This window comes from Ochotona curzoniae, unplaced genomic scaffold, assembly GCF_017591425.1.
Source record: "Ochotona curzoniae isolate NIBS_2020 unplaced genomic scaffold, NIBS_Ocur_1.0 contig_66, whole genome shotgun sequence".
NCBI lineage: Eukaryota > Metazoa > Chordata > Mammalia > Lagomorpha > Ochotonidae > Ochotona > Ochotona curzoniae.
In genome coordinates, this window is record NW_024466512.1 from 25,356,042 (window position 1) to 25,382,637 (window position 26,596).

At 47.5% G+C, this 26,596-nt stretch overlaps 1 protein-coding gene across 1 annotated transcript in view; it reads left to right on the forward strand.

Annotated features, from left to right (window-relative positions):
- PIK3AP1 (phosphoinositide-3-kinase adaptor protein 1) overlaps positions 1 to 26,596 on the forward strand; it is a 117,511-nt gene that overhangs the window by 79,784 nt on the left and 11,131 nt on the right. Inside the window, exons 9-16 of the mRNA XM_040992391.1 lie at positions 4,955 to 5,050; positions 7,128 to 7,325; positions 8,084 to 8,149; positions 10,521 to 10,726; positions 14,224 to 14,296; positions 19,540 to 19,695; positions 22,763 to 22,833; positions 23,881 to 23,996. Of these exons, the coding sequence (XP_040848325.1) occupies positions 4,955 to 5,050; positions 7,128 to 7,325; positions 8,084 to 8,149; positions 10,521 to 10,726; positions 14,224 to 14,296; positions 19,540 to 19,695; positions 22,763 to 22,833; positions 23,881 to 23,996 (982 nt within the window). The remainder of the gene's footprint in view (positions 1 to 4,954; positions 5,051 to 7,127; positions 7,326 to 8,083; positions 8,150 to 10,520; positions 10,727 to 14,223; positions 14,297 to 19,539; positions 19,696 to 22,762; positions 22,834 to 23,880; positions 23,997 to 26,596) is intronic.

Here is a 26,596-nt window from a genome sequence, read left to right on the forward strand (position 1 = left end):
CTGTTTCCATAAAGGTAGGGTAGCCAAAGAAGGGTACAGCATTCCCCCATGAGAAACTGGGAGCTCACAGGCAGCTCCTTGATCAAACCCAGATGGCTGTTGTGCTTCACCTTACCCTGGGTTGAACTTGCTCTGATCTCCCTTCTGCTTCTGCAGCTCAAGTTCACACATAGTGCAGAGCTGCCTTAACCTGGGCTATCTAGCCTGCCTCCCTTAGCAACCCCCTTGACAACAACTGTTGTCTTTGTAACAGATCAGCTCCAGCAGCCAAGTGTTTTTCTTACCAGACCTCTCTGCTTACAGACCCCCTCTGTGAGCTGTCTTCCCCGCAAGCAGGGGCACAGGTGGGAACAGGACCTCATCACCCAGCCCTACCAGTCTGGGACCAACTAAAGGGGTATTTAGAAGCACCAATTACTGTAAGTTGCTGGCTTGCTTCTGAAACACACTGCCTTCTCCATCTACACCTTTTTTCCCAGAAGACTTCCTGAGGCTATTGAGGCTCCGTCATGCTCCTGCCATGTGTTTTAGGAAGACTTAGGCAGGAGGAGCTGAGAGATGCCCCAGGAGTAGTGCAGCTGTATGTGGGGCATGTGGTCCTGTCACCAAAGACCGTGCAGCTTCAGTGGCTAAGAAACACACTCTGCTCTTCTTGACTTCTTGCTGCCATGTGTTCTAGCAGAAACCCGAGCCCTGGCTTGGGGGACACAGAATTGCCTGAAAACATGCCAGAGTGAGTGTTCTTAAGTTAGTAAGGTAACTCCCTAGCCCAGCTGCAACCTTGCACAGCTTGTGTGTCACACATCTGCACATTCCCATGTTTCTGTAGTTACTTGCTCCTGGCCTTGATGGAAAGCATGGCTTATTGCCTTACACAGTCCTAATCACTGTAGATGCTCAACTAGGTCTTTAAAGAGCTGAGAGCAGCAATGGTTGTGAGTGTCAATAGACACTGGCCTGCCTTAGGACTGAGCTGCCCAGTATGTGTGTGAAGGTGTTGAAGTCATTTGCCTGTGCCCCCAGTCCTATCCACTGCACCCTTGGGCAGCACAACATGGGGCGGGGGGTCATTCACAATAGGCTGATGGTGCCTGATGTACGAGTCCATGTGTAGGAAGCACGGTCTGTGAATGCACTAAGCTCCAGGGCCAAGGGGAATTAAAGTCACAGCTGGCATGAGTGCTGCCAGGAAGCTGGCCTCAGGAGGAGACTCCTGAATGACCCAGGTAAGCACAGTGTGGTCACAAGGATCCCTGAAAATGGGAGAGGGACACAGAACACAGACCAGTGAGATGGCCTTGTGAACATGGCTAATTCAGCCAAGCTGCCTGCTTAACACTGCTGGCCTTTTATAGAAAATCAATTGCTTAATTGAGAGACAAGCAGAGAGAGAGAGAGCTCTCCAATCCCCTGGGTCAATCCCCAAATACCTGCAACAGCTGGGGATGGGCTGAGGTTAAAGCAAGTTGCCAGGAACCCAGTCCAGATCTCTGGTGAGTCTGGTTGCTCAGCCATCTCTTGTCAGGGTGGGTCTCACAGATTCTGCACTGGGAGGCAGCTTAGGTCAGGAGGCAGAGGCAGGTACTGAACCCAGCCACCCTCGTATGCAATGCTGGCATCTCCACAGTGAGTCCAGATGCCCACCATGCACTGCTAACCTTGAGGGTTGAGACCTAGGTCCCAGTATGTGGAATGAAGGTGGCCTCTGGAGACAGGAAAGAGGTAAGGTAGGCCTCCCCTGGAGTTTCTTGAAAGGAATACAGCCATGGAAAAGCTTGATTCTGACCCAGTGAAAGCTATTTCACTTTTTTGAAAGATTTATTTTCTTTCTTTGAAAGCCAGTGAGAGAGAGAAAGAGAAGAAAAAGACTATCTTCCATGTGCTGATTCATCTTCCAAATAGCTACAACTGTCGGGGCTGTTCAGATGTTAGCGTGAATAGACAGACGTCCAATACTTTGAAGGATTGGGTTCAAACATGAAGCTGACTGGTTAGAATGCATGTAAATTGAGCCTTTTGTTTTGAATGAGTCTTTGCTTAGAATATATGCTTGGTATAGAATTTAATAATAAAAAATAATATTAATAATAATAGCAATAGCATCAGCTAACATTCCTTTAGAACTTCCAGTGTGGTAGGCACTGTGTTAATTACTTGGCAAGCTTCTTCCATTTTTGCAAATTATTTATTTTAAGTATATTTGAAAGAGAGAGCATGTGCGTACCCAAGAGAGAAACAGAATATCTTCCATCTGTTTACTCCTAAAATACACGTATCAGCCAAGGCTGGGCCAGGCTAAAGCCTGAAGCTCAGTTCTCATCTCCCATGAGTGGCAAGGAGCTGAGTCCTCAAGTAATCACCTGCTGCATCCCAGTTTGCACACATCAGCAGGTAGGATCAGAGCAGAGGACTTGACTGTGACCTGGGACACAGTGGCTTTACTAACTCTTGTGCTACCCACCTTCCCCCAAGCCTCTCCTCTAGTTCTCACAGCAAACCCGTGCTGTGCTCACCAAGACTTTACACACAGGAGAATGAGAATGCGAGAGGATTTACACAACTTCACTCAAAATCCATGTGGGCAAAGAGTTAATAGAAAGCTATCATTTCCCTTTCTGCATAAATATTTGACCTTTGATTGACTGCCTCGCTGTTACCTTGGTAACCTGATAAGAGCCAAATGTCAACTGTATTTCTAGGCAACATTGCCAAGAATAAAGGTGATCCCTGATTGGTTGAATTATATCTGAGCCTGGGAGGGGCAATGCATGAATTCTAGGTACCAGAAAAGGCCCATGGCTTTGGGCTTCCTGGCAGTTGGTACCTCTGCTTTGCCTCCAATGGGGACTGGGAAGCAGCGGCTCTGGACCTGCTATGCAGAGTGCTGGGGAACAGGAGGCATTATACTGGGGTGACCCCTGTACTGACCTGCCCTGTGCACTTCTCATTGCACCTAGGCTGCTGCTCTGATTCTAGAACTGCCCTGGTTGAAGGATGCTGTTGGCATCATGCTGCTTCCCATATCCTGCATCCTTCTGAGAGGACCAGTGTGTGGCATGGCCATGGGTGTCTTTAAGTCTGGGCATTCAGTTCCATCTTAGAAGGCTGATGGGTGGCTACTTTACCTGTTATTATACCACAATGTCCTCTCCTCCCCTTTATTTTAAAAAAAAAAACTTTTTATTTTGGACTACCTTTGAACTGAGAAGAAAGTTGTAGAAACTCTAAAGGTCTTCCCTTACCTATCACCAGGCTCCATGCATTAGTAACTTGCATAGCCCTTGTTTGGTGACTCCAGTGAGGATATGGCTTTGGCACCATGCCTTTTTACCACTGCATGCCTTGTTCAGATTGTACTCATTTTCCTACTAGTGTTCTTTTCCTGTCCTGCGACCCTGTCTAGGATCAGACAGTACATTTAATTGTTTCTGCTCTGTCTCCTCAGTCTGTGATAGTTTCCCCAGACTTCCTTGTCTGGGCACTTGGGCAGAGTACTAGTCAGTTGTTTTGTAGAACACCCCTCAGTGAGTCTGTCTGACATTTCTGTGAGTGGACTGAGTTTATGAATGCTTGGAAAGAATACCTTAGAAAGAATGTGTGGCTATCAGAGCATCACATCGAGGAGTCATAGCATCTTATTACTAGTGTTCTTTCTTGTTTCAATTCTTCTTTAACCCACAAGAAAATTCAGCACAGTAATGTGGGCATTAGAGTTCCAAGGTCAACATCTGCAACCATATGTATTTTATGTGTCAGGTCTGACCAGAGTGGCTCTTGCTGCTGTTATTTTTTGCTGATGTTTTAGTTTCCAGATTCATTTTGTAGATCCTACTTTTTTTGGACCTACTTCTAGCCATGGAAATCAGTTCTCTCAGACATAACTTTGGTAGTGAGAATAACTAGGCCTAGTTGTGATCCTTTTCTACTCTACCAGTGGATTTTACTCTTGCGTGTGTGAAGTTTATGCTGTGTTACTGGGGGATTAGGTCATTGTTGGAGTTTTTAAAGAAGTTTTTACTTACTTGAATTGAAAGACAGAGTGACAGGGAGAAGAGTGAGGGAAGACACAGGGAACCAGATAGAGGGTTAGACAGAGAGACAGTTGTTCCTTGGACCGACCAAAGCCAATAATCTGTAACACAGTTCTGGAGTCCCATGTGAGAGGCAGGAGCCCAAACCTTTGTTTTGTATTCTGCTGCCTCCCCAGCTGCGTTAGCAGGAAGCTAGATTGGAAGCAGGGTAGCTAGGATGCCACTGAACTCCCATGTAGGATGTTGGCACCCCAAGCTGCAGCTTGACCTGCTGCTGCACGATGCTGGTCCTGACTCTTGGTGGCTAAAGCTGCTCTGAGTGCTCTGCACTGGCCAGGGTTCTCAGAGACACCAAGGTAGCTGTGGTTTTCTGCAGGGTCAGCGCTAAGAGGCCAGAGCCTGAGGAGAGGCCTGTGGAGTCTGTTCCTCCGTTCCTCTGTATGGCTGTTTGACCCAGGGAAGTCTTTTTCTTGAGGGTATTCACCTCTGCACTTAAGTGTGGACTAATTGAAGAATTTCAAAGTGAAGAGTTTAAGGGTCAGCTGGGGATGGAGGGCAGGGTAACAGAGGGGAGGGGGATAGGGTCTCGGTTGGTAGAGGAGTGTCCTACTCCCGGCAGGACTCATGCCTATAGAATGGGTCATCTTCCCAATTTCCTATCTCTGATGGACCAGAGAATGTGGTCCATAAAACCACACTCTAACAAATTGCACTGGAAATGCCAATAAATGGAATTTTGCTTGTCTTGGGAAATGCCAATAAATGGAATTTTGCTTGTCTTTGCAAGGATGGGAGAATGGCCAAGTACTTTATCTTTTAAAAAGCCTTTTAAAACTCACTGCACCTTATAAATCCTCCTCTGCACAATCCCCTTGCTTGTGTGCAAATACAGCATATCAACCTGATTGTCCTTTTTCTTCTAGATGTGGAAATGCTTCAAGCCAGTACCTCTAACTCAATCCCTGGAGAGCGTCTCTCTCAGACCACTAAGGATTCTATGATCCGCAAGTTCTTAGAAGGTAAAGTTGGGGCTGAGAGCAGGCCAGCAAAAAGAGGGAAAGAAATAAACAAGCCACTGCCAGACCCCATGGGAGATTTGTTCTCTCAAGGCCTGGGTGCTGTGTCCACAGCATAAGGTTGCAGGCCCTCTGCCTCCCCTGTCCCCTGCCCAAGTCCCTGCTGGCAGCCTGTGACAGAGAGGTCAGAAGTTGACATCACTGGAGCCACTCATTTGGGTAAACCAGTTGCTTCCAGAAAGATCTCTTTTAAAATGTACATGTCTATTGTTATTTGACCAATATTATTGAATTCTTTCTGTGTCCTTAGGAGACTTTCTGGTGAATGAGAAGAACTGCCCAAGTAGTGCTAGGTTGAGGCTGTGTTGCATCATGATAGAGAACACCATCTCTGCTCTTGACTTAGTTCCCTTTTCAGTTAACTGGAAACCTCATGCTGCCTGAGGGTCCACAATAAACTTCCCAGCCCAGATCAGAAAAGTGCTGGGAAAAGAGGGTGAAGGCAGGGTGCAGGCTGCTGGGGAGGCTCAAACCTGGTGTATCCATCTTGGCTTGGTCCAGAGAGCTCATTTTCCCCAGAATCCACTCTTCATTCATCCTGAACATGGGGCTGAGCACCTGCCATGTGGGAAGCACAGTGTGTGGGCTATAGGACTATGTGGGGAGTCGGGGGGCGGGGGACTGCCTTCCTGCAACTGACAGTCTAGGTTGCAAGAGAGGTAGAAAAGAGATCAGCCTGCTGACATATGGGTGAGTAGATGTGGGTGAGTAGACATAGTAGCAGGACCAAGAAGCAAAGGATGAGGTACAGAGGGGACAAATGAGGGCTCTCAGGGGAAGTAAGTGTATAGCTGAGCCCTTGGCAGGAAACCATGTTGGTCTGGCCCTCTCTGGAGGGGAAACTGCTCTGAACAAAGGAGCAAAGGAGCATGTCTGTAACTGGAAGATTCTAGCTAGTTGCAGAACTGAAGGGAAGCCAAGGCATGTGGGTACAGGTGCTAAGGGAGTCATGGCTCCCCTGAGAGGCAGCCAGGAGTGACCTTGCCACACCTCATGTTGTTAACAAAGGACAGCCTCCCCATATTTTCTTCATGCTCTCTCTTATTCAAAAACAGAAGCTTTTCCTCTAATGGGAGACTTCCCTGAGAATCGGAGTCCCAGGTCTGAGCGCCCTCTACCGAGCTGGGACAGCTTGGTCCGTCCTCTGCAGCTAGGACATTAGCAGCCCAGGGCAGCCTCCCCACAGCTCAGAAAGGATACCTCAGCAGCAGATGTCTTTGGGAAGCACTGTGTTGCAAATCCCACAGGAAGGAAGCCTAAGCTTTATTCAGTCTCGTAGCTCAGTCGAGCACATACTCAAAATTTCCTGACTGAGTGGTGCTAGGGAGAAGGAACAGAATACACCAGAGACACCGAGGCTTGCAGGCCCTCCTGGGCTGGCTTCTGTCCTGAAGCTTTTTGGTGAGTGGGGAGTAGAGCAGCCACATAGGTGGTTGCAGAAGCAGGGTGCGAGCTCCTGTCCTGACTGATCCTGCTGAGGGACAGCCTGGCAGAAAACGCCTTGGAGCAAGTTATTTAAGCCCTCAACGCCCCAGCTCCTTCATTCACAAAGTTAGAACAATGACTGTGGCTCCCCCACAGTGTGACAGAAACATCAGAAAGATGGCAGCTGTGGCAGTGCCCACAGCACAGGAATTGAAGCAAGCAAGTAAGGCTTGAGAAATGATTTGCTGTAACCATTCAAAGGTGGAAAAGAAGGAGGAGGAGGATGCTGGTGGTGAGGACTCCCACTACTCAGCCAAGCACCAGGGGTGGTGCCAGTGTCCTGAGACGTGGTGGGCAGTGCCCTGTTCCTAAAGCAGGGTCCTCACACTGCTGCTGGGACAATGGCACCTAATACTCACTTCCTTTACTTTATCAAGGGGTGACAAGTAAGGGTGATGTGAGAGTTTTCTTGGTTGTCTAGCTAGGGGTGCTGAGTGGATGGCAAACCATCCTTTGCCAGAGGCCAACACTGTGTAGGTGAGGTGTGGCCACTCATTCTGCTCAGGGTGGGAAACATCTTTTTCTGTGTCTCCAGGCAATAGCATGGGAATGACCAGTTTGGACAGAGAACAGCAGCCTCTTGGGGAGGAGGAAGACGTTTATCACACAGTGGATAATGATGAGGCCTTCTCCGTGGACCTGTCCAGCAGGCCCCCTGTCCCTGTTCCCAGGCCAGAGACCAGTGCCCCTGGGGCTCATCCACTGCCTGACAACGAACCATACATTTCTAAAGGCAAGTGTTGCAGCGGGGGGTGGGGTGCCTTTGGGTCTCCTGGAGTGCTCTAAGCTCTTTCCACGTGTGAGCTCACTTCCTCTGCCTGGTAGCCCTGGGCAATTAATGCTGTCAGCCTCACCCCACAGATAAGAAAAAAAGTGGGAAGAGGTCAACCTCTTCTCCCAGATCTTCGCACTTCATCAGGGGCAGAGGTAGGATTTAAACCCAAGGACTCCAGGGAACAGTGACTGTCAGGCATCTGGTCATGGAGGGCAGACTTGTCATGTACCAGTTTTCTCCACTGACTCTTTTAAGTCTGGTCCTTGTGGGTGATCTCTAAATCCCTTTGGAGCTGTGCATGCAATTCACCTGTTAGGCCACTTGGGGCTCTGTCTTGCAGCATTTGTTAGATGCAGCATGGGACTTCCTTTATTCTCAGGCTTTAAAGTCTTCTGCAGGTGACTCCAGGGTCTCAGGGATTTGTGTACATGTCCCGAAGCCCCAGCACTTTTTGATTTTTATGGTCATGTAATCACTTGTCCTGTCAGCTGGCTTTTTTGTCTTTCTAGGCTCAAGGATTTGCTTATTTGGTCTGTCTTCATGTGCAGTACCTATACCACCTTACTGTTTGCTTTTTTGTAGAGTTTGGGTTTATAGAACTACACATAATAATCTTACATATGGAGTTATTAGAGGCCTTTTTCATGAGATTTTGATAATACTTGACAAATGTATAAAAATTTATACAAGGATGATTTAGATTCTTTGTCTCACAGTTTTTGCAGAAAAACGTCAAGAGCGGCTTGGGAATTTCTATGTTTCTTCTGAGAGCATCCGAAAAGGTAAGCCATTGTCCTTAGCCTCCTTTTTCATGAACTGAACTTCTAGGTGGTAGTGGTATTTCTATTCCAGTAATTCTCAAATGTAGCCACAGCTCCTTGGCATTGGGAACTAGAGAGCTCAGTTGGCCCAGTGGTTAAGATGCTGCTTGGGACACCTGCATCCCAAATCAGAGTGCCTAGGTTTGAAACAGTCTTGGATGCCCTACCGAATTCAGCTTCCTGAGAATGTATGCACTGGGAGCCATCACTGATGGCTCAAGTGGTTGGGTCCCTACCACCTGTGTGGAAGCTCATGGCTTCAGCCATGGCCATTGCAGGTAATAAAGATGTCTATCTGTCTGTTGTCTCTCTCTGAGGATATCTCTCTCTCTCTCTGCCTTTCAAGTGAAATAAACAAGATTTGGAAACACTACAGAAATCCAAGGGATGCCTTAGAATGAGGCTGTCTGAAAATCCTATACTGATATTAGACCTAGAAGAGTACAAAAACCAGTCCTAGGAGGAACATGAACATATTATAATGGTATAATGGATACCATCCAGCACAGTAATGTAAAGTCTAAACACTGAGAAGGATGCCAACAGGATGAGGGCGGGCATTGCAGCATGCTTTCTTTACCTAATGATACAGTCCTTTCCTGCTGTTGACTCACCATCCTATCTGCATCCATTTCTTGGTACTTGGATTTAATGTAAGAGACATTGTGTTGCCATTGAGTAACAAGTTGGATGTTGCATTTTTTTCCTCTAAAGACTAGGAAATCATGTTTAAGGAGCTAAGAGCTCTGTTTTGTTCCTGTGATTAATTTTCTGAATGCTTTGTACAGAGGCATTCAGAATGACCATGTTGAGGGTTCCTTTGTAGACAGAGCTCCATGTAAGTATCTAAAGGTCTCCCCCAGGGACTTGGATGGTGGGACTTGAATAAGGGGACTGAGTACCTTGTACATCATGTGTCCTCCTAGCCCTGTTTCCCATTACCACTAATGACAATCTTTTGGAAAAAACAAACCCAGGAGAATGATATGTCACTGGGTACAGAGAGATGAGGGGGTGGCTGGGTGGAATGATGGAGAGCTTCTTGCTCTCTGTGAGGTGATCTTTCTTCTTTCTTTCTGTATTCCTGGAATACAATGCCAAATGAGGCCCTGCTGACAAAATTTAGAGTGAAGCAGCCCTCCATTAGTGCAGCAGTAAAAAGTCAAGACATCCTCACATGCCCCAGGCCCCATCATCTCTGCAAACTGTCTCAGCCCTCACCCCCAAGAACTAGGGTCACAGCCTAGAGGGCAGGGGGCTGCTTTCCTGCTTCCCTTGGATTGCCAAGGCAGAGTGATGTGCATTTCCATTGTGGGAAGGAGGTTGGCACAGAACAACCCAAGCACAGGCAACCTGTGCTATGGGACCTGGCTGCCTGTTCCATTGGTGTTCCAGTTTCCCAGGCCTTCCATGCCCCTCAAGTGCTGTCACCACAGGCCATGCATCTCAGAGATGCTGAGGACTGGCAGCAGTGCCGAGAAAAGCATCCTGCTGGGCTCTTCCCATGTATTCTTTTCTGGGAGTGGATTTCAGCCTACAGCATTGGTGCTCACCTTGAGCAGATATTGCCTTCTTTCTCAGAGGATATTTGGCAATATCTGGGGGGCATTTTTGATGGTCACAGTTAGAGAAGGAAAAGGTACTGGTATCCTTGGGCAGAGGCTGTAGATACTGCTGATTACCCTGCTATGTCCAGAGAACCTATTTGTCCAGCTCCAAATATCAGAGGTGCCAAAGTTGGGAAATGCTGGACTACAAGCTTCTTAGTCACTAAGAATTGGGGCATGTGGGCCCAGTGCAATGGCTCAATGGCTAAATCCTCACCTTGTAAGCACTGGGATCCAACATGGGCACCGGCTCATGTCCTGGATGCTCTACTTATGATCCAGCTCCATGCCTGTGGCCTGGAAAGGCAGTAGAGAACAGCAAAAAGCCCTGGAAGCCTACGTTCATATGGGAGACCAGGAAGAAGCTCCTGACTGCTTGCTTCGGATCAACTTAGCTCTAGCTATTGCAGCCCATTTGCGGAGTGAACCAGTGAATGAAAGATCTATCTCTCTGTCTCTCAGACTTCTCTCTGCAAATCTGATCTGAGAATTGGAGTATGTAGAAGATTCTGCACATCCCTTAGGGGTCAAGGCCTTTCTATTTTAGTGTGATAGACTTTGAAATTTTGAGTTACTTCCCTCTGTCCTGACTCCATGTTACAAGTCTCCCTTCTTGGTTTCATGTATAATTGTTTCTTTGAGATATGTCCTCCTGAGCCTGTGACCAGCCTTGTTAACCCCACTCCAGTGAGAGAGTGTCCAACTGTGTTTGCCATCCTCTCCAGAGCCACCTGTCAGACCGTGGAGGGACAGGCCGCAGTCCAGCATATATGACCCATTTGCTGGCATGAAAACTCCAGGCCAGCGGCAGCTTATCACCCTGCAGGAGCAAGTGAAGCTGGGTATTGTGAATGTGGATGAAGCCGTCCTCCACTTCAAAGAGTGGCAGCTCAACCAGAAGAAACGATCTGAGTCCTTTCGTTTCCAGCAGGTAACCAACCCTGTGTGGAGTTTGCTTCCTATCTCAGCCTGTGCTCGAAGTGGGCAGAGGCTGGCAGCTCTGTCACTGAGCACCTGTGACTGTGTCCTTCTGTCGGCTGAGAGCTTTTCCAGATGCATGCAGCTGCAGATCAGAAGCAGACACTCGCCTCTGCTGCTTCCTTTGCGTTCAGCCCTCTGCTCTGCTTTCCAGCTTTTCCCCTTTCAGAGCCCTCTCTTAATTGTTAGTGCCCACCCAATCTCCCAAGGAACTCTCACATTAAAGAACTCAGAAGGAACTTGAAAAGCTCCCGAGAAATCTGATCTCTGAACCAACCAAGTCACATTTATAAGACTGCCTGAGTTAGAACAGCTTCTTTATTACATGCAGTCAGGCATGTGTGTTGACACAAAGGCAAAGATCTGGAGTGAACTCCACACCTCCACCCCCGGCTCCCATGGCCACCTCTCAGGAGAGCCTAGGATTGGAGTACTGGGATGTCAGAAGTGACTCTTGCTTTATTTGAGGTGCTTGAAGTGTTTCATGAGCATAAATAACTCCATTGAAGACAATCTGAAGGCCTCAGACTCAGCCTTAGGAAACATCCCCAGTCCATTGGCTTTCTATTAAAAAGGGGGAGATTGGACTGGTCTTGCAGCATGGTGAATTAAGCTACCACTTGCAATGCCAACCTCCCATATGGTTGCTAGTTCAAGTCCTAACTGCTCTATTTCCTATATGGCTCCCTGCTACTGTGCCTAGGAAAGCAGTGGAATATGGGTCAGGTGTTTGGGTCCCTGCACCCAGGTGAGACACATGGATAAAGTTTCTGTCTCCTGGCTTTGGCTTGGGTCATCACTGGCTATTGTAACCATTTAGAGAGTGAACTAGTAGACTGGAGATCTGCTGCTTCTCTTTGTAACTCCTTCAAATAAATAAAGAAGTCTTTTTTTAAAAAAGGAAGAAATTAACCCCGGGGGGTTAAGAGACATGTCAGAGGCCACTTACTGGTGACTAGAATTGGAATTGAAACTCTTATGTTTTTCCTCCACCTTGCCGTGATGTGTGCCCCAGCCTCTGATCTCACAGCCCGCTGTTGGAGCCAGCTGCACCCACACAGTGTTGAGCTGGGGGCTGGGTCTTTGGAAGGTGGGATATTAGGGCGCCAGTGGGGAAGTGAGCGCCAGAGTAGTAACTGCTAGGTAGACCACTGTGCGACTAGATCTCAGCTCTTTCCCTGTCCACAGTATACATGAGCTAGAGGTGTCACTCCTCCCATTTTATGGAAATGTGAGGCTTAGAGAAGGCACAATTCAAAGCAGCTGCTTCCCACACTGGAGCCTGTGCTCTCTTTACTGTGCCTCCCACCTCCCACCTCCTTGCTGCTCCTTGCACAGAACATTGTCATGTGTGTTTGGGCTAGTGGTTCAGACACCCACGTCCTACACCAAAGGCCCAGGTTCCAGTCCGGCTCTGCTTCTGACTCCCGTTTCCCCCCAGTGCACACCCTGGAAGGCAGCAGGTGATAACCTGAGTAATTGGGTCCCTGCCACTCACAGGAGAGTTCTCAATCGGGTGTCTGGATGCTAACCATTGCAGGGATTTGAGAAGTCAAACTGTGAATGGAAGTACAGTTTTCTCTCTTTCAAATTGCCTCTTACATAAATAAATAGTAATTTCTGAAAAATACATTTATTTAGCATTAAAAGGCCTCCAGGTTACCCACTGTGTCCTCTGGGGGATCTGAAGGGTGGAAGGTGTTGGGCTCAGGAGTCTAGGGTCTCTTCCCTCTCAGCTCCTGCTTAGAAACACCAGCTCTGGTCAAACAAGGATTTTCTTTTTCCTGCTTGCTGAATGGCCACGTGGCAGTGGAGCTGGGAGCGGCGGAGGTTCTGGGGTGGGGCAGCAGCCCGAGTTTACATCCTTGTTCTGCCACTTGCACTGGCTGACCTTGGCCTCACTGTGCCTCCATTTCCTCACCCCTGGGATGTGAAGGGTGGGGTGGAGCAAGCTGAGTAGAGTCTTTGCGTGGCTGGTGCATGGGAATGATGCCAGAGACGTGAGCTGTGTTTCTGTTTCCATCCGAGGGGCGTCTTCCTTCCCCATGGAGTTGCCCAGAGCTCTTGGGTGTAGCAGACAACTGGGCTTTGTCTTCAGCACTGTGAAGCATCCCAGTCCATAGGAGCTCCTGCTGTCTTCTGCCCCAGCAGCCTCCTGGGACTTTCTGACTGTCCCTATCCAGGGCCTGGTGGGTATGGGGACCCCATCTTCCTTTTCCTCTGTCTCTCTGCCTTCTTCCAGGAGTGGGCACTGCTCAGCTTCCCTTCTGTTGCTTCCCTGTGCAGATGGCACTAGTACCTGTCTCAAGTTTCCAGCTGGGTGTATGGTCCTGAGCTGCCCCTAGACCTAAAGCAACAAACACACTGTAAGGCTGCTTCTGTCTTCCGACTCCTCCTTCCTGCCCACTACACTGTTGTCTCCCCCAAGACTGGGGCTAGGCCAGGGCATCCCCTTGGTTCCCACCCACGCTCCCTTGTATCCAGTCAGTGGCTCTTCTCCCTTGGCGGCCTCCTTCCTGTTACATCTGCTCCCATTTTTTCATCCCTCAGCCATGTCCCAGGATCAGCTCCATTGCCTACCTCTGGCCTTTCCCGCCATCTCCAGCACCTTGCAGTAATGACACCAGACTTCTGACTTCCAATGTCTCCTTGCTGCATCCTGGCCATCTGCTAAGACTCCCCAGCTTGCAAACCAATGTGGCCTTCCAGGCTGGCCTCCTATAACTCCCTCATACCTTCTGCTACAGCTATATTCTCAGGTTGCTATCCCAGGGCCATTTTACCTGGAATGCTCAAACCCTGCTGTTGTTGACTGACTAATAGCAGCAGCTCTTGACTTCACGAGTCTGCTTCTGGAGACCACAGTAGACCAGACTGCAGAAGGCTACAGGGACTGCTCCCTTTTCTAGTAACTCTAAAGAGGCCAAGTGTAAACATGCTCACATTCACACACGTGCGCGTGCACACCCATGTGTAAAACAAGACAGCAAAGCCCAAGCACCAAATGATTAGCCTGCCCAGCACTAAGGAATACAGAAATCTGGGAAGGCTTGCTGGGGGGCAGGGAGAAAGGGAGGTGGGAAGACATGGAAAGCCATCAGAATAGGGGAATAGAATGAGAACCCAGGCCCAGAGGCAGAGGTATGTGAGAAGTGTCTGTGCACAGGTAAGAGGCTGAGTTGGTCATGGGCTGTAGGCAGAGGGAGACAATGGGTCATAAGATGAAAATAGAGCAGGGAGCAGGGGAGGAGAGATGGTTTTTATGGAAGGATGTCTTCCTTTCAGACACACATTTGCATTCCTTTAGGAGCTGGTGGCACCAAGCCTCACTTGCATCTTGAAAATGTTATTGCAATGTGATAAACCCTGAAAATGGCAGAGTGAGGAATAAACTCTGTACCCAGAGGGTATAATTCTGGTATGCACTTCAAAAATGTAAATTTTTTCCAGGAAAATCTTAAACGGCTAAGAGATAGCATCACCCGAAGACAAAGAGAAAAGCAAAAATCAGGAAAGCAAACAGGTATGTAACCTTCTGGGGCCCTAAACTAGGTGGAGGGAGACCTCGCTGTCACTGGTTGTCCTGACTATTCTGCTGTGGTCCCAGGGAGCAAACTCCTTGCCGGTCTCACTCACCCTGACTAGAGATTAGGGTCCCCAAAAGTCAGAGAGTACTTCGCGGACACAAATTCTATCTGATTTACCCTGAACAGTATAGTGCCTGGCCCAGCAGGTGCACCCAGCAAACAAACAAATACATGTGACCAACTCTGCCTCCTTCCATCCTCACGCTCCAAGAGGCTGGTACTGTACCCAAGCATCTGACACTCCCCTGGGCAATCGGCAGGAGATGTGTTTCCTTGTGCTAAGAGAGCACATCTCCATAGTGTGCATTTCTGCCATCAGCGTTCCTACCACATGCTCTCCACAGGCCCAGAGTCCACCAGTATCGGGGCTCCCACTGTAAAGTAGCAGGGACCTGAATACCATCATGCACACCAGGGGATGGGCCCCTCTGCTCTCCATGGCCACACTTCCCCCAGGTCCTAGCATTGGGGCAGGACCACCCCCCAGCTAGGCAGTGATATTTGCCCACACTGCATCTCCCCACCATGGCTTCCTTCCTATTCCCCCTTCCTTCTCTGTATGTACCACAACATGGAAGTATATGTGTTTCTAGTCTCTGGGTTGTGGTCAGTATACTCCCTCCTGCAGTCAGCTCCATGAGGGCAAGGGGGTGTCTGTTGTATCCAGCTAAATCCCATGTGTGGTGCAGCACACTGACAGCACAGGAAATCTTTTCTGGAAGGATGATTTTAGTAAAATGTTTGATGGCACCATTCATTCATTCATCCATTCCTCAAATTCTGAGCACCTGGCACCCAAGTAATGTGGAGACCAGAGTAACACCATCTTCTGTCTGGTAGCTTGTGAATTGACTGTATTTTCATTCATGTAGGAATGGCTTCCCTTCTTAGGGTCTGTGCCCAATGTCTAGCACTGTGTTTTGCAGGTGGTATTAGCTTAATTAATGATTTCAACTGAATTGGAGAAGAAAAGCTCACCTTATTGGAAGGTTAGAGAGGTTATCATAAGTCTTTTGCCTGGGTTTCTAGATTTGCAGTGTGTGCTGCAGATACTCATGCTCCCACTTGCCTGTGTTCTTGGTTGAGAGGAGAAAGAAAGAGGGCAAGAAACAAATCTATTTCAAGACCTACATAGTCCCCTAGGATCAGATGTCAGGGCTGCGGTGGTCAGAGGGCTGAAGATGCCTTTTAGAACCAGAGCAAATGAGCCCAAAGATAGAAATCTGGATTAAATGAAACATCTCAAGCTGCTAAATATAGGCAACCTCAAGGAACCTGTGATTTGGGTTGCCCCTTTGTCTGAAGACCTGGGAACTTTAGTGTTGAGGTCATGTGTACCCAACCGTCTGGGCTTTCGAGCTGAGCTGTCTGTGCATCTTTACCACTTGCCCAGACTCCAGGTGGAGCAGGAGGGACACACCCACAGAGGAGTGGAGTTAGGCCAGACGAAGGCCTGGGGTGAAATCCATCTCACTTCTTGTCCCTACTGGGACCATAAACAAGACACTTGGCCTCCCCGAGTCTCCAACCTCATCTGCCAACTGTCTGAAATAAAAATGTCCACATACTAGGGTCACTGAATGAGCTGAAGTGGAACCAATGCTTGCTCTTCGTGGTACCTGGCACACAGGGTGCCCTAATATCCACTTGGGAGTCACATACACTCCCACCTGGGCCCTTTCCAAATGAGTGAGCTGGACTGAAATTCGCTGTCCAGGTTCCTGCCCTAAAACTGCAAGGTCAGCAACTCAAGGCTGATCAGGCTACGGATAAGTGATTTGTGCCCTCTGGAAAGGTCAGTGTCTCACTTTTCCCATGGGGCTATTGTGGCTGACTCAGTCCTCCCTCCCCCATCCTGCTCCATAAGAAGCAAAATCTCTGAAAAAGAATTTGGAGCAGAGAGAAGGTTAATTATTTTTAGGTTATTTGAAATTTTTTTTTCCAAAGGCAGATTTACAGAGAGAAGGAGAGACAGAGATATTTCTATCCACTGATTCACTCTCCAAATCACTCTAATAGCCAGAGCTGTGCTGGTCCGAAGTCAGGATTCAGGAGTTTGTCCAGGGTCTCCCATGTGGGTGCAAGGTCCCAAGGGCATGAGCTATCCTTCTGTTTCCCTGAGCATATTATCAAGGAGCTGAGTTGGAAGTGGAGGATCAGGTCTTGAACCAGCGTTCATAAGGGATGCCATCCTATAGGTAGAGGCTTAACCTATTATACCATTATTTGTTTAGTTTAGTTTAGTTTTATCAAAAGCTTCAGCTAATGTCTATGAAAAGGTGAACCCATGTGTTACTGCACACTGAACTTGAATGGTTAGAGATGGCAGGACTCTGTAATGAGCTGAAAGTAATGCTCTGCCCATTAGCTGCTAAAGCCTCCTTATGTTTTATTTTTATTGTGATAAAAATACCATCACATAAAATTTATCACCTTATCCATTAAAAATATTTGTTTTATTTGAGAGGCAGAAAGAGAGATGGGGAACAAAGAAGTCCTCTATCTGCTGGTTCACTCCCCAACTGCCTGCCAGGACAAAGCCATGGACAAAGCCAGGAGCCAAGAGCTTCTTCCCAGTCTTCCACATGGTGGTATAGGCTCAAATATTCGGACCATATCCCACTGGTTTTCCCAAGAAATTTGCAGAGTGCTCAATCTGAAGTAGAGCAGCCAGCAGAGAAACCAATGCCCAAATGGAAGGCCAGGATGCAGGTAGCAGCTTTAGCCATTGTACACAATGCTGACCCCAAACAACTCAACTTCGTAAGTCATTGTTTGATACGTCCTAGGGCACATGGTAGCAAAAAGCTAGGATCAGGAGCAGTCCTGGAACTCATACAAGCTCTCAGTTATGGGATGTCAGTGCCCAAACTAGGGTATGAACTTCTGAGTCAGTACCCTTTTTTAAGTGTCGGGTTCAGTGGCATTTAGTGCATTAGTTGTGCTGTACAGCTATTACCACTTATATTTGTAGAACTTGTTCTTTCCTGTAAAAGATCCAAGAAGAAATAGTTGGCATGAGAAGGGAGGATTCCAGGGAATATGGTAGGGGGTGAGCAAGGGAGACAGAGAAGGAGTTACTGAAGAACTAGGGCTCAGAGTCACCACAGCTGAGAGGTGAAAGAGCCAGGATGGTGATGCTGGCTGAGGCCCACTGGGGTGGTACATTCATAATTTAGCCCCCACAGAGAGCCTCAGCAGTTGGACATTGGACCCTGTGCTGCAGGATGAGGCCCGGGGTTGGGGAAAGGGGAGCAGCCACCAGAAGGAAGGCATCTCCTCTGGCTTGGGATATGGCCATGTCAGGTGCATAGAACTTGGAGTGGTGTTCAGGTATACCCCATCCATAATGACCTAGTCTATGCTCTTCACAGTGAGTTCCTGGGGGAGCATGGCTGCTACATGTCTGCCTGTGTCATTAAGAAACAGTTCAAGACACACACACACACACACACACACACACACACACACACACACTGCTGAAAACTGGCACCCCATAACTCTGGTCCATAGGAAGATTAAGGTTGGTGGATGAAATTTCAGCTTAAAGGACCTTTCTAAGAATGTAGTCTACTCTAAAACACAATGACTGGCTCTGCTAATCTAGAAACTTCATTTGCTCTGGAAAGAAAAATGAGTTTTCTTTAATAACTAAAGACAAAAATTCTGTTCATCATGCCTGGCCAGTTTTTCGTTGGCCCCTGGAGCTGTTCTATACCTGCTCAGCAGGTGCAAAGCTCTAGTGGCGGAGGCCATCAAGAACGGTCTGGCTTGGTACGTGGCTTGTTGAATGCCATGAAGACAGTCAATATTTGTGTTCCAGGTGTAACTTGTGGGGCACCCAGAGAGGCTTAACCTGGTCCCAGGAAACCCGGTCCCTGATCCCCAAGTTGTCACTGAATCACTTTATGGTCAGGCCAAGTCTTTTACCCACCACATGCCTCAGCTTCCTCCCCCTGATTTGCATCTGGACAGAGACAACCCAAAGCTCCAAGAAGCTCCAGTGGTGTAGGGGTACCTGGGACATGGAGCAGTGATCAGAATTCCTGGCACTCTGCCTGGAATCTGCCGGAGACTGGCAGGATTTAGTAAGCGTTTAGACTGGCTCTACCTGATTTGCTGAACCTTTGGTCTCAGATGGCCCCCTGTGTATTTACTTTCCTTCTGCTTAGACCTGCTTGAGGGATAGAAGATCGTTTCCTAGGAGTTCATTAAATAAGTAGGACCTCTGCCACCTCCTTAGAAAGATGGCTTATAAAACAAAAAAGGCAGATCAAAGTGAGAAGACAAAAACTTGTGACTTGCTTGGCTGCTAAGGTGTCCTCACTCTCCCCCAACCCCTAGGGGAGGCTTCACCTGACTCTTCTCTGCCCAGGTGCTTCCAGGCCTGGCTGGGTGCTTGGCCTGCATGAAAACCAAGAAGGCCCTGGGCTGTAAGAGGGAGCCACATTATAAAATGATCTGGGGCTTTTGGAACCCAAGTTTCTAGACTGAGGACTTGGGACTTGGGCCTGTGCAAATCAGTAGTGTCTGTGGAATGTTCATAGTGTGCCTGGGCTACCCTGCCTCACGCCACGATTTCCTGTCATGCTCGCTAATCATTTGCTCCTCTCTGTGGACTGCTGATGTGGACTCTGTGAACCCCTGCCACACCCATCCCTCTGAAGAATGGAGACAGAGAAGGAAGTTGGACCGTGGAGATATGTGCACACACACAGCTCACACGTGTCTCATTTGAGCTTAACACGCCTTCCCAAAGGCCCTGCCACAGCAGAAAGAGCCACAGGTGGGGCTTCACCTGCCCGCACACTCTTCTGGGGCAAAGCTGATGCTGGAATCACAGACTATCTTGTTTTGCAGGAGCTGATTTCTGTGCATAGAACCCAGGGTGCAAATCTACAGGCAAGGTGGAGACAACCCACTGGGATGTCCCTTTCTCATGTTTATCAATCATTCTCTTTTGTCTCCTAGCAATGGCCACACTGGATTCTATGGAGTTTCAGTTGCTAAACGGTTGGGAAGACCAATTCAGGACACCTTTTTCCCCCATCTCTTTTCCTATCCTTCCCCTCTCCCTGCCAGCCATCTTCCGACCTCAGGTGAGGGAGACCGGTGGAGAGGACACGGCCAGACAGTGTGGTGATCCCTTCAAACTTCTCCTTCTGTCCTCTCATTCCAGACCTGGAGATCACGGTCCCAATTCGACACCCACAGCACCAGCCAGGGAAAGTGGAGTTTGGAGTCTATGAGAGTGGCCCCAGGAAGAGTGTCTTCCCACCTCGGATGGAGCTAAGACGAGGAGACTGGAAAACAGACAGCACCTCCAGTACAGCAAGTGAGCAGCAGAGCCTTGACCCTCAGGGGACATTCTGCTGAGAGCCCAGATCTCTTTGGGCTTGATTTGGGTTTGACAGGGGTAAAAATGGGGACATTTGTTTTTTATCCTGTGAAGCCAAGTTGATTGACAATCTGTCCTTTTGAGAAACAATATTAACAATACCATTAACATTTATCAAACATTTACTATATGCGAAGGTTCTGCATGGATGATGTAATCTAATGCACAGCAAGACTCTGGGAGTGTGGAGCCATCATCTCTTTTTATTGAACTTGCTTACCGACATATGAACAAGCCCTAAGGGCAAATGATTAATAATAAAAGTTAACTTGAATCACAAAGCAAGGCATCTGGCAAAGCCCAGAGCTGGTGATGGGGAAAGGGGCCAGGGGAAAGCATATAGAAGTGTGGATACTGTGAGACTCATTGTAGTCTACCATCCTGAAATTGATGGTGCTGGTGATGGCCCTGTACCATACATCTACAGTGGGCTCTGATTCATCTGGCCAACAATGCTGTGAGTTTCCAGATGAGAAAATAAACTCTAAGAGGTTAGAAACTTGCCCTGGATCTCTCGGCAAGTAAGCAGACATTCTGGGACTCAGGTGTAAGCTGTCTCTTTGCTGTGGGAAAGGACCGCCTTCCACACAGAAGTGGTTCCTAGTGCAGAGAGGAAGACTGGGGTTGGCCCCAATCTGACCCACCGACTGCTCCTCAACCCCTAGAGCCACACCCTAAACTGGCGCTGTCCTAAATTATGACACAGCTGTCCATTCTAGGAACCATAGAAAAACAGCTGCAAGTTAAATCTGGTGATAACTAAAAACTGAAGCCCTTGCTACCATGTTAAGTTAGGAGAACAGAAGGATTGTTAACTTTCTCCTAGATTTCCTGGCCCAGCTTTCTTAACGATGATATTGCACTTGGTCATTTGTTTACCCACATTCATTCATCCACCAGCTATTGAAGAATGTTTTGTATACACTGGAGACAAAAAGATGAAAAGGAACCAGGGCCTGTCTCAGGAGCTTGCAGCAGAGGAGACAAAGTACAGAAGAGCATGAGTTTAGTCCTTGTCTGAACCTTCTCCTCTTGAACCTTGACAGACGCTGGCAAGGAGTGGTGCTGCCCTCCTTCCCTTGGCAAGAATGGAGATCATGGGGCTGGGTCCCCTACCTGCTGTGCCTCCCATAGGAGGCATTCATTGAAGCAAGGGAACTGCACTGAGCTAAAGGCTGGAGCCCCAGATCTCAGAACCCCCAGGAAAAGGACCAGGGAGCTCATGAGTGCAAATGTTCCAAGTCACTGAGCCAGGGCCTGTGGCAATTTTTGGTTCCCAGCTGGTGGGTGGCATTCCAAGGGGGGCTGGTTCATTGGGAGACAACCTGACGAGTCATGGTCAGTGAATGGGACAGCTCAGCCACAGAGAAATGGAAGCCTCTCAACCCAAGGGGCTATTTCCAATGGGTAAATCTGGAAAGGTTTCGACAGCATGTGTCCTGAGCTTAGAGACGTGAGATTCCAAACTGTGGACACATGTGGGATGGGGAGAGTGGAGAGAGGAGACAGTGTGGCCAAGTGAGCAAAGTGTTTTGATGTATTGGGATATTTTTAGTTTTTTATTTTTTCCCCAAGAACAGTTGGTTGATGTATATATGTATGTATGTATGTATGTATGTATCTATCTATCTATCTATCTATCTAGAAAGGCAGGTGGAGACAAAGAGAGATCTTCCATCTATTGCTTCACTCCCTAAATACCTGAAACCGCTATGCTGGGCCAGGCAAAATCCAGGAAACTGGAAATCCAGTCAGGTCTTCTATGTGGGTGGCAGGGATCCAAGCATTTGGGCCATCTTCTGTTGCCTTCCCACCGAAGCAGAGTAGCTGAAACTCAAGCCTGCATTCCTCTGTGGGATGTGGGGCATCTCAATCAGTGGATTTACTTATTATTCCACAACCTGCCCTCAAGTGGCATGTTAACTGCTGTGCCAAAGGTCTGACCCTTAACACATTATTTTCAATTTTAAATGTGTTCCTCAGAAACAAGCTAAACTTATCGTTATAGTCTGCTATATTCAAGTTGGCATCTAAATTAATTAGGTAAAAGTTGATACTATAAATGAAGTCAAAACCAAGACTGTTTACTAGTATGGTTGGTAGCTCTTTGTAGTAGAGATTCAGCAAACCTGAGAGCTGTCAGTACTGTTATTAAATTCAAGTGAAACCCAGCATGTTATAGGTGGCTAACTGACCATTCCTTAGTCACAACTAGAGCACCATGTACTTGGATTTGCTCTAGTGCTGTGCTGAGCAGTACAGTAGTCCTTAGCTACTCAAATTTAAGTTAACTGAAACTAAACAAGATTCAAAATGCACTTCCTCAATTATAGTTGCCATGTATCACATACTGGATAGTCCACAAAAGACCATTCATGGAAAGTTCTATCAGCACCATTCTAAAGATATAGGCCATTAATTCCCAACTCAGAAGCCATGAGCACTTGAGCTCATGTAGTCACAGTTCCTACTCTGAGCAGAAATTGTACTCCTTGGACCTGTTCATTGAATTTTAAATTGAGTCAGGGAAGCTGGCCATTTCTTAGAGAACATATCTGCATGTGTAGTGCACAAACATATTTGCTGCAGTTTCAAACTAAATTTTAAAAAGGCCTGCAGCAGCAAAATCAGACACCACTGAACAGCTGCAAGTCAGAGCACCTCTCCTTCCTGGTCTTTCACATGATGACACTAATATGAAGCAGCGTTTTCATAGGGGTTAAGTGGCAGTCATGTTATTTAAAGCACATAATGTATAGTAGGCCCTCAGGAAATGGTAGCCAGAAAGGAAAAAAAAAATAAGTGGTTAAAAAAGTGGACCATTTCATTTTATGGTATAAGAAAGCAAAACTTTGGTAAAATGATATAAGATTGCCACGTTTTAAAGAATCCCACATTCATAGCTTATGCATTAATTTCACCAGTAAACTTAAGTGCTGGAGTTCTGCATTTTATTTTACCCCAAAGAACTCGCAGTCTGGCTGACTCTGTTTCTACCCTGCAGGCAGTGCAAGTAACCGGTCCAGCACACGGAGTCTCCTCAGTGTGAGCAGTGGAATGGAAGGAGACAATGAGGTGAGGTCCCCCAAGATCCCTCTCCCATCTCTCTGTCCCAGAAGGAAGATGCCAGACACGGAGGATCACGTGTGATATGAAACACCTGCAGTGGACAAGCCCGTAGAGACAGACTTCAGACTGGGAGCTGCCAGGAGCTGGTGGAAGGCTGCTCTGGAAGAACCCACTGGCTGGATTACCCTGGATGATGAATCAGTTTTGAGGCTAGAAACAGCTGGAGATGGTGGGGTGCACAACACTGTGAATGCACTCAGTGCCACACAACTGTTCATTTTCAAATGCCTATGTTATGTGAATTTTGCCTCAATTAGAAAAGAAACAAAGGAAGGAGATAGTTAGACAGACAGAGAGATAATAGTTAGAGAGATAAATGTCTATACAGACTGGTTAAGTCTAAAAAGGGCCTGTAGGAAGGAGCTGGCAATCCCAGGAGGAGCAACGAGACCACTGGAAGCTGAGGCCACTGCTCTGTGTGACTTGGTTCCAGCAGCTATTGGCTCTGCTTCTCTGTGCACAGCTACTTTCTTCTGTCCATGCACATGGCTTTTCTCTGCATCTCTGGGCTTATAGTCGTATGATTCTAAGAGCCATGAGGCCTCTATATGGAGAGTGAGTCACTTCTTTAGGCACAGGCTCCACGCGAAGTTGGCCCAGATGGGTCAGAGAGCCTGCTCTGATCCAGTGACCACTGGCTAGGACATGTCAAGGGGCCACCAGAGTTACTACCAACCATGAAAATTCTTGCAAAAGGTCCCAGGTGGGCATTTCCAAAAGCCCCCAGGAGATGTCCATGTAGATGGACCACACACCACTTTGAGTAATGGGTTTAGAGTTCAGGTGATGGATGTTAACTGGGCCCAGACTGTCTTCCTTGGTGACTCTGGGAGGAAGTGGACAGCTGCCAGTGTCACTGAGTCAATCACTAGTTCATGAGCAGGCTGCATCCCCAGCCTAAGAAGGGATGCGGCACTTGTGGGATGTGGATGCATAGCTAGGCTGGTGGCATAATGTAATTTTCACTTTCCTTTCTTTTCTCACTGGCTGTAGGATAATGAGGTTCCAGAGGTTACACGAAGCCGGAGTCCTGGCCCCCAAATGGATGGAACACCCTCTGTGCCCACGGAGCGGCCCCCAAGGGTGCCTCCCCGAGCTGCCTCACAGAGGTAACACCAAAGCTGGTGGGATGTTTTCCCCTTACTCTCTGAATTCTGGGGGAGTTTGAGAATTGGGGTGCATCTATGATGACCTAAGAACAAGCATAGAGCCAAGTGGAACACACCTGCTCCTGACACAGGCATTTCACTATGGACTCTTGATTGATCTAAGTGGCACTTTATGCAGTTGCACACACAGTATTTTTTTTTTTAAGATTTACTTATTTTCTTTATTGGAAAATCGAATTTACAGAGAGAACAAGAGACCAAAAGTAAGATCTTCCATCCACTGGTTCACTCCCCAAGTGGTCACAATGACCCCAGAACTGAGCTGATTTGAAGCCAGGAGTTAGAAGCCACCTCCGGTCTCCCATGTGAGCGCAGGCTCGACTGCTTTTCCAGGCCACAAGCAGGGAGCTGGAAGGGAAGTGGAGCAGCTGGGATACCAACCGGGATACTGGTGTGTGCAAGGCAAGAATTTTAGCCACTAGGCTACCACACTGTGCTCACACAAAGTGTTTTGTAATTGAAATGCACTGATGAGTATCAATTTTCTGAGTAATTTTTATCTAGTTTAGCTAGAATTCAGCTCCCTAATAACAGGTGTCCTTGGCTTTGCTGTGGAAACAGGCAATAAGAAGGAAGTGAAAACAAACAGGAACCTGAGACACTACAAAGTTCCCAGGACAAGGCAGTCTCTAGAGCCACCCTCCTTCTCTGGGTCAAAGTTCTGGCCACCGCTCATGAGCTTGGTTGGGTTATTTGACTTTCATATGTCTCTCTTACTGTAAAGCTGGAATAATAACAACTTCCTCACGGAGCTTGAAGGGTTGACTACGTTCTTGGCCTGTTGCAAGCTCAACAGTCTGATTGTTCGCACACAAGAGGAAGCATCTGGAGACCTGGAGAGGAGCAGCAGCCTGAAGAGTCTGGCGGATTCACTGGGCTCTGATGTGCCTCCGTCTTGATGGGGAACATAGGCCTGCTTGGAAGCTTGAGCAGAGTAACAGGCTGAGCAGTGAGATGCAGACTCCCACAACTCTCCATGCAGAGAAGAGCCCTTGCCTCACGAGTTTCATTCTTGAGATACAAGACTCTGGGAGGGGTGAAGAAGAGGGCCAATACCAGGAAGCTTTTATATCAGCCAGGATATTTTTCTGCATTTTTTCTATTGCTTCAGTGAAGTTCAGCAATAGGATTGGAAGGGGTGTGGCTGGGAGGCCTGCCTTGCTCCCTCTGTCTTGGAAAGAGAGGCTGACTCTATCCTGATTATCTCTCCATTTCTCCCTTTGTTGTTTCCCATTTTTCCTGGTGCTGTCATCAACACTCATGTAGTGACACGCATAGTGCACACACATACACAGCACCAGGTTGCGCCACACTCATTCAGTGTAGACCAGAGGGCATATATTAGAATATCAGTCCCAGAGGGAAGCCTGTGACTTGCATTAGGGTAATGTTTTATTCCCTAAAAATTATTAACATGGTTGATGGCTGCAGAGGAGGGCTACCAGGAACAGTTATGATAATAAGGATCATGTATTGAGAGCTTGCTATATGGCAGGTTTTATACAAAACATACCCAAACATTACATTGTTTAATTCAGTACATAACCCTATGAGGTAGATATTTCTTTTTAGCCAATTTTGCAGATCTAGAAACTGGGACATGAGAGTGAGTTGAGGCTTGCTCTGCATGGCAAACCCAGGCATGCCCTACCCCACAGCCTTCTCTCTTCATTGTTGTATTATACCTGTCCGAGAAAACCAAGATGTCAGAGGAAGAGATCCAATACCAGACATTTTAGTCCTGAAAATAGAGGACTTTAGAAGCAGTTCTCTAATTTACCCAAATAAAAGTGTTGTCAGGCTTGAGGTAGAGCTACAGAGATATTATGGGGTCTTGTCAAGGGAAGAAAAGAAAGAAAAGAAAAGAAAAGAAAAGAAAAGAAAAGAAGAGAAAAGAAAAGAGAAAAGAAAAGAAAAGAAAAGAAAAGAAAAGAAAAGAAAAGAAAAGAAAAGGAAAGAAAGAAAGAAAGAAAACAGAGAAACAGGATCCTGAAATTAAAGGCTAAAGACTAGGATGTCTTTTAGTGTGTAAGAAGAGATGGCAGGTGAATTATCTGGGGAGTCTGGAGGCATGTTGGGATAAAAATGGGAGGAAAACACTTTGGGCAAAGAAACAGTACTTGTAAAAAGATCTGTAATGGTTTAGACTTAGAGTTGGTATGCATTTTTTGTGTGACAGAAGATTTTCAAGTATGCAGTTGATTTGAAAGTACATATATAATTTTCATAATAAAACAAAGAGTTTTTTGAGCAGAGATTAGAACAGGCCTATCACCTAAATGACTTTGCTGCTTGAGCTGCTTACAGACAGGAGGGGAAGCTGAGCTTGGTGTCCCTGTCTGCAGTCCTACAAGCTAGAATTAGCCACTCATCTCCAGCACCTTCCCCAAGTCCTCCCTCCCCTCCAACAGCATTGGCAGGTGTAGGCTCCAACCCACCCAACACACCATCCCAGTTCTGATCCATTCCTCTGCCTCTCCCCTCAACTTGAATTGCCACACAGATTCCAAATTCTCATCCCCAAGTTAATCCTCTCCTTC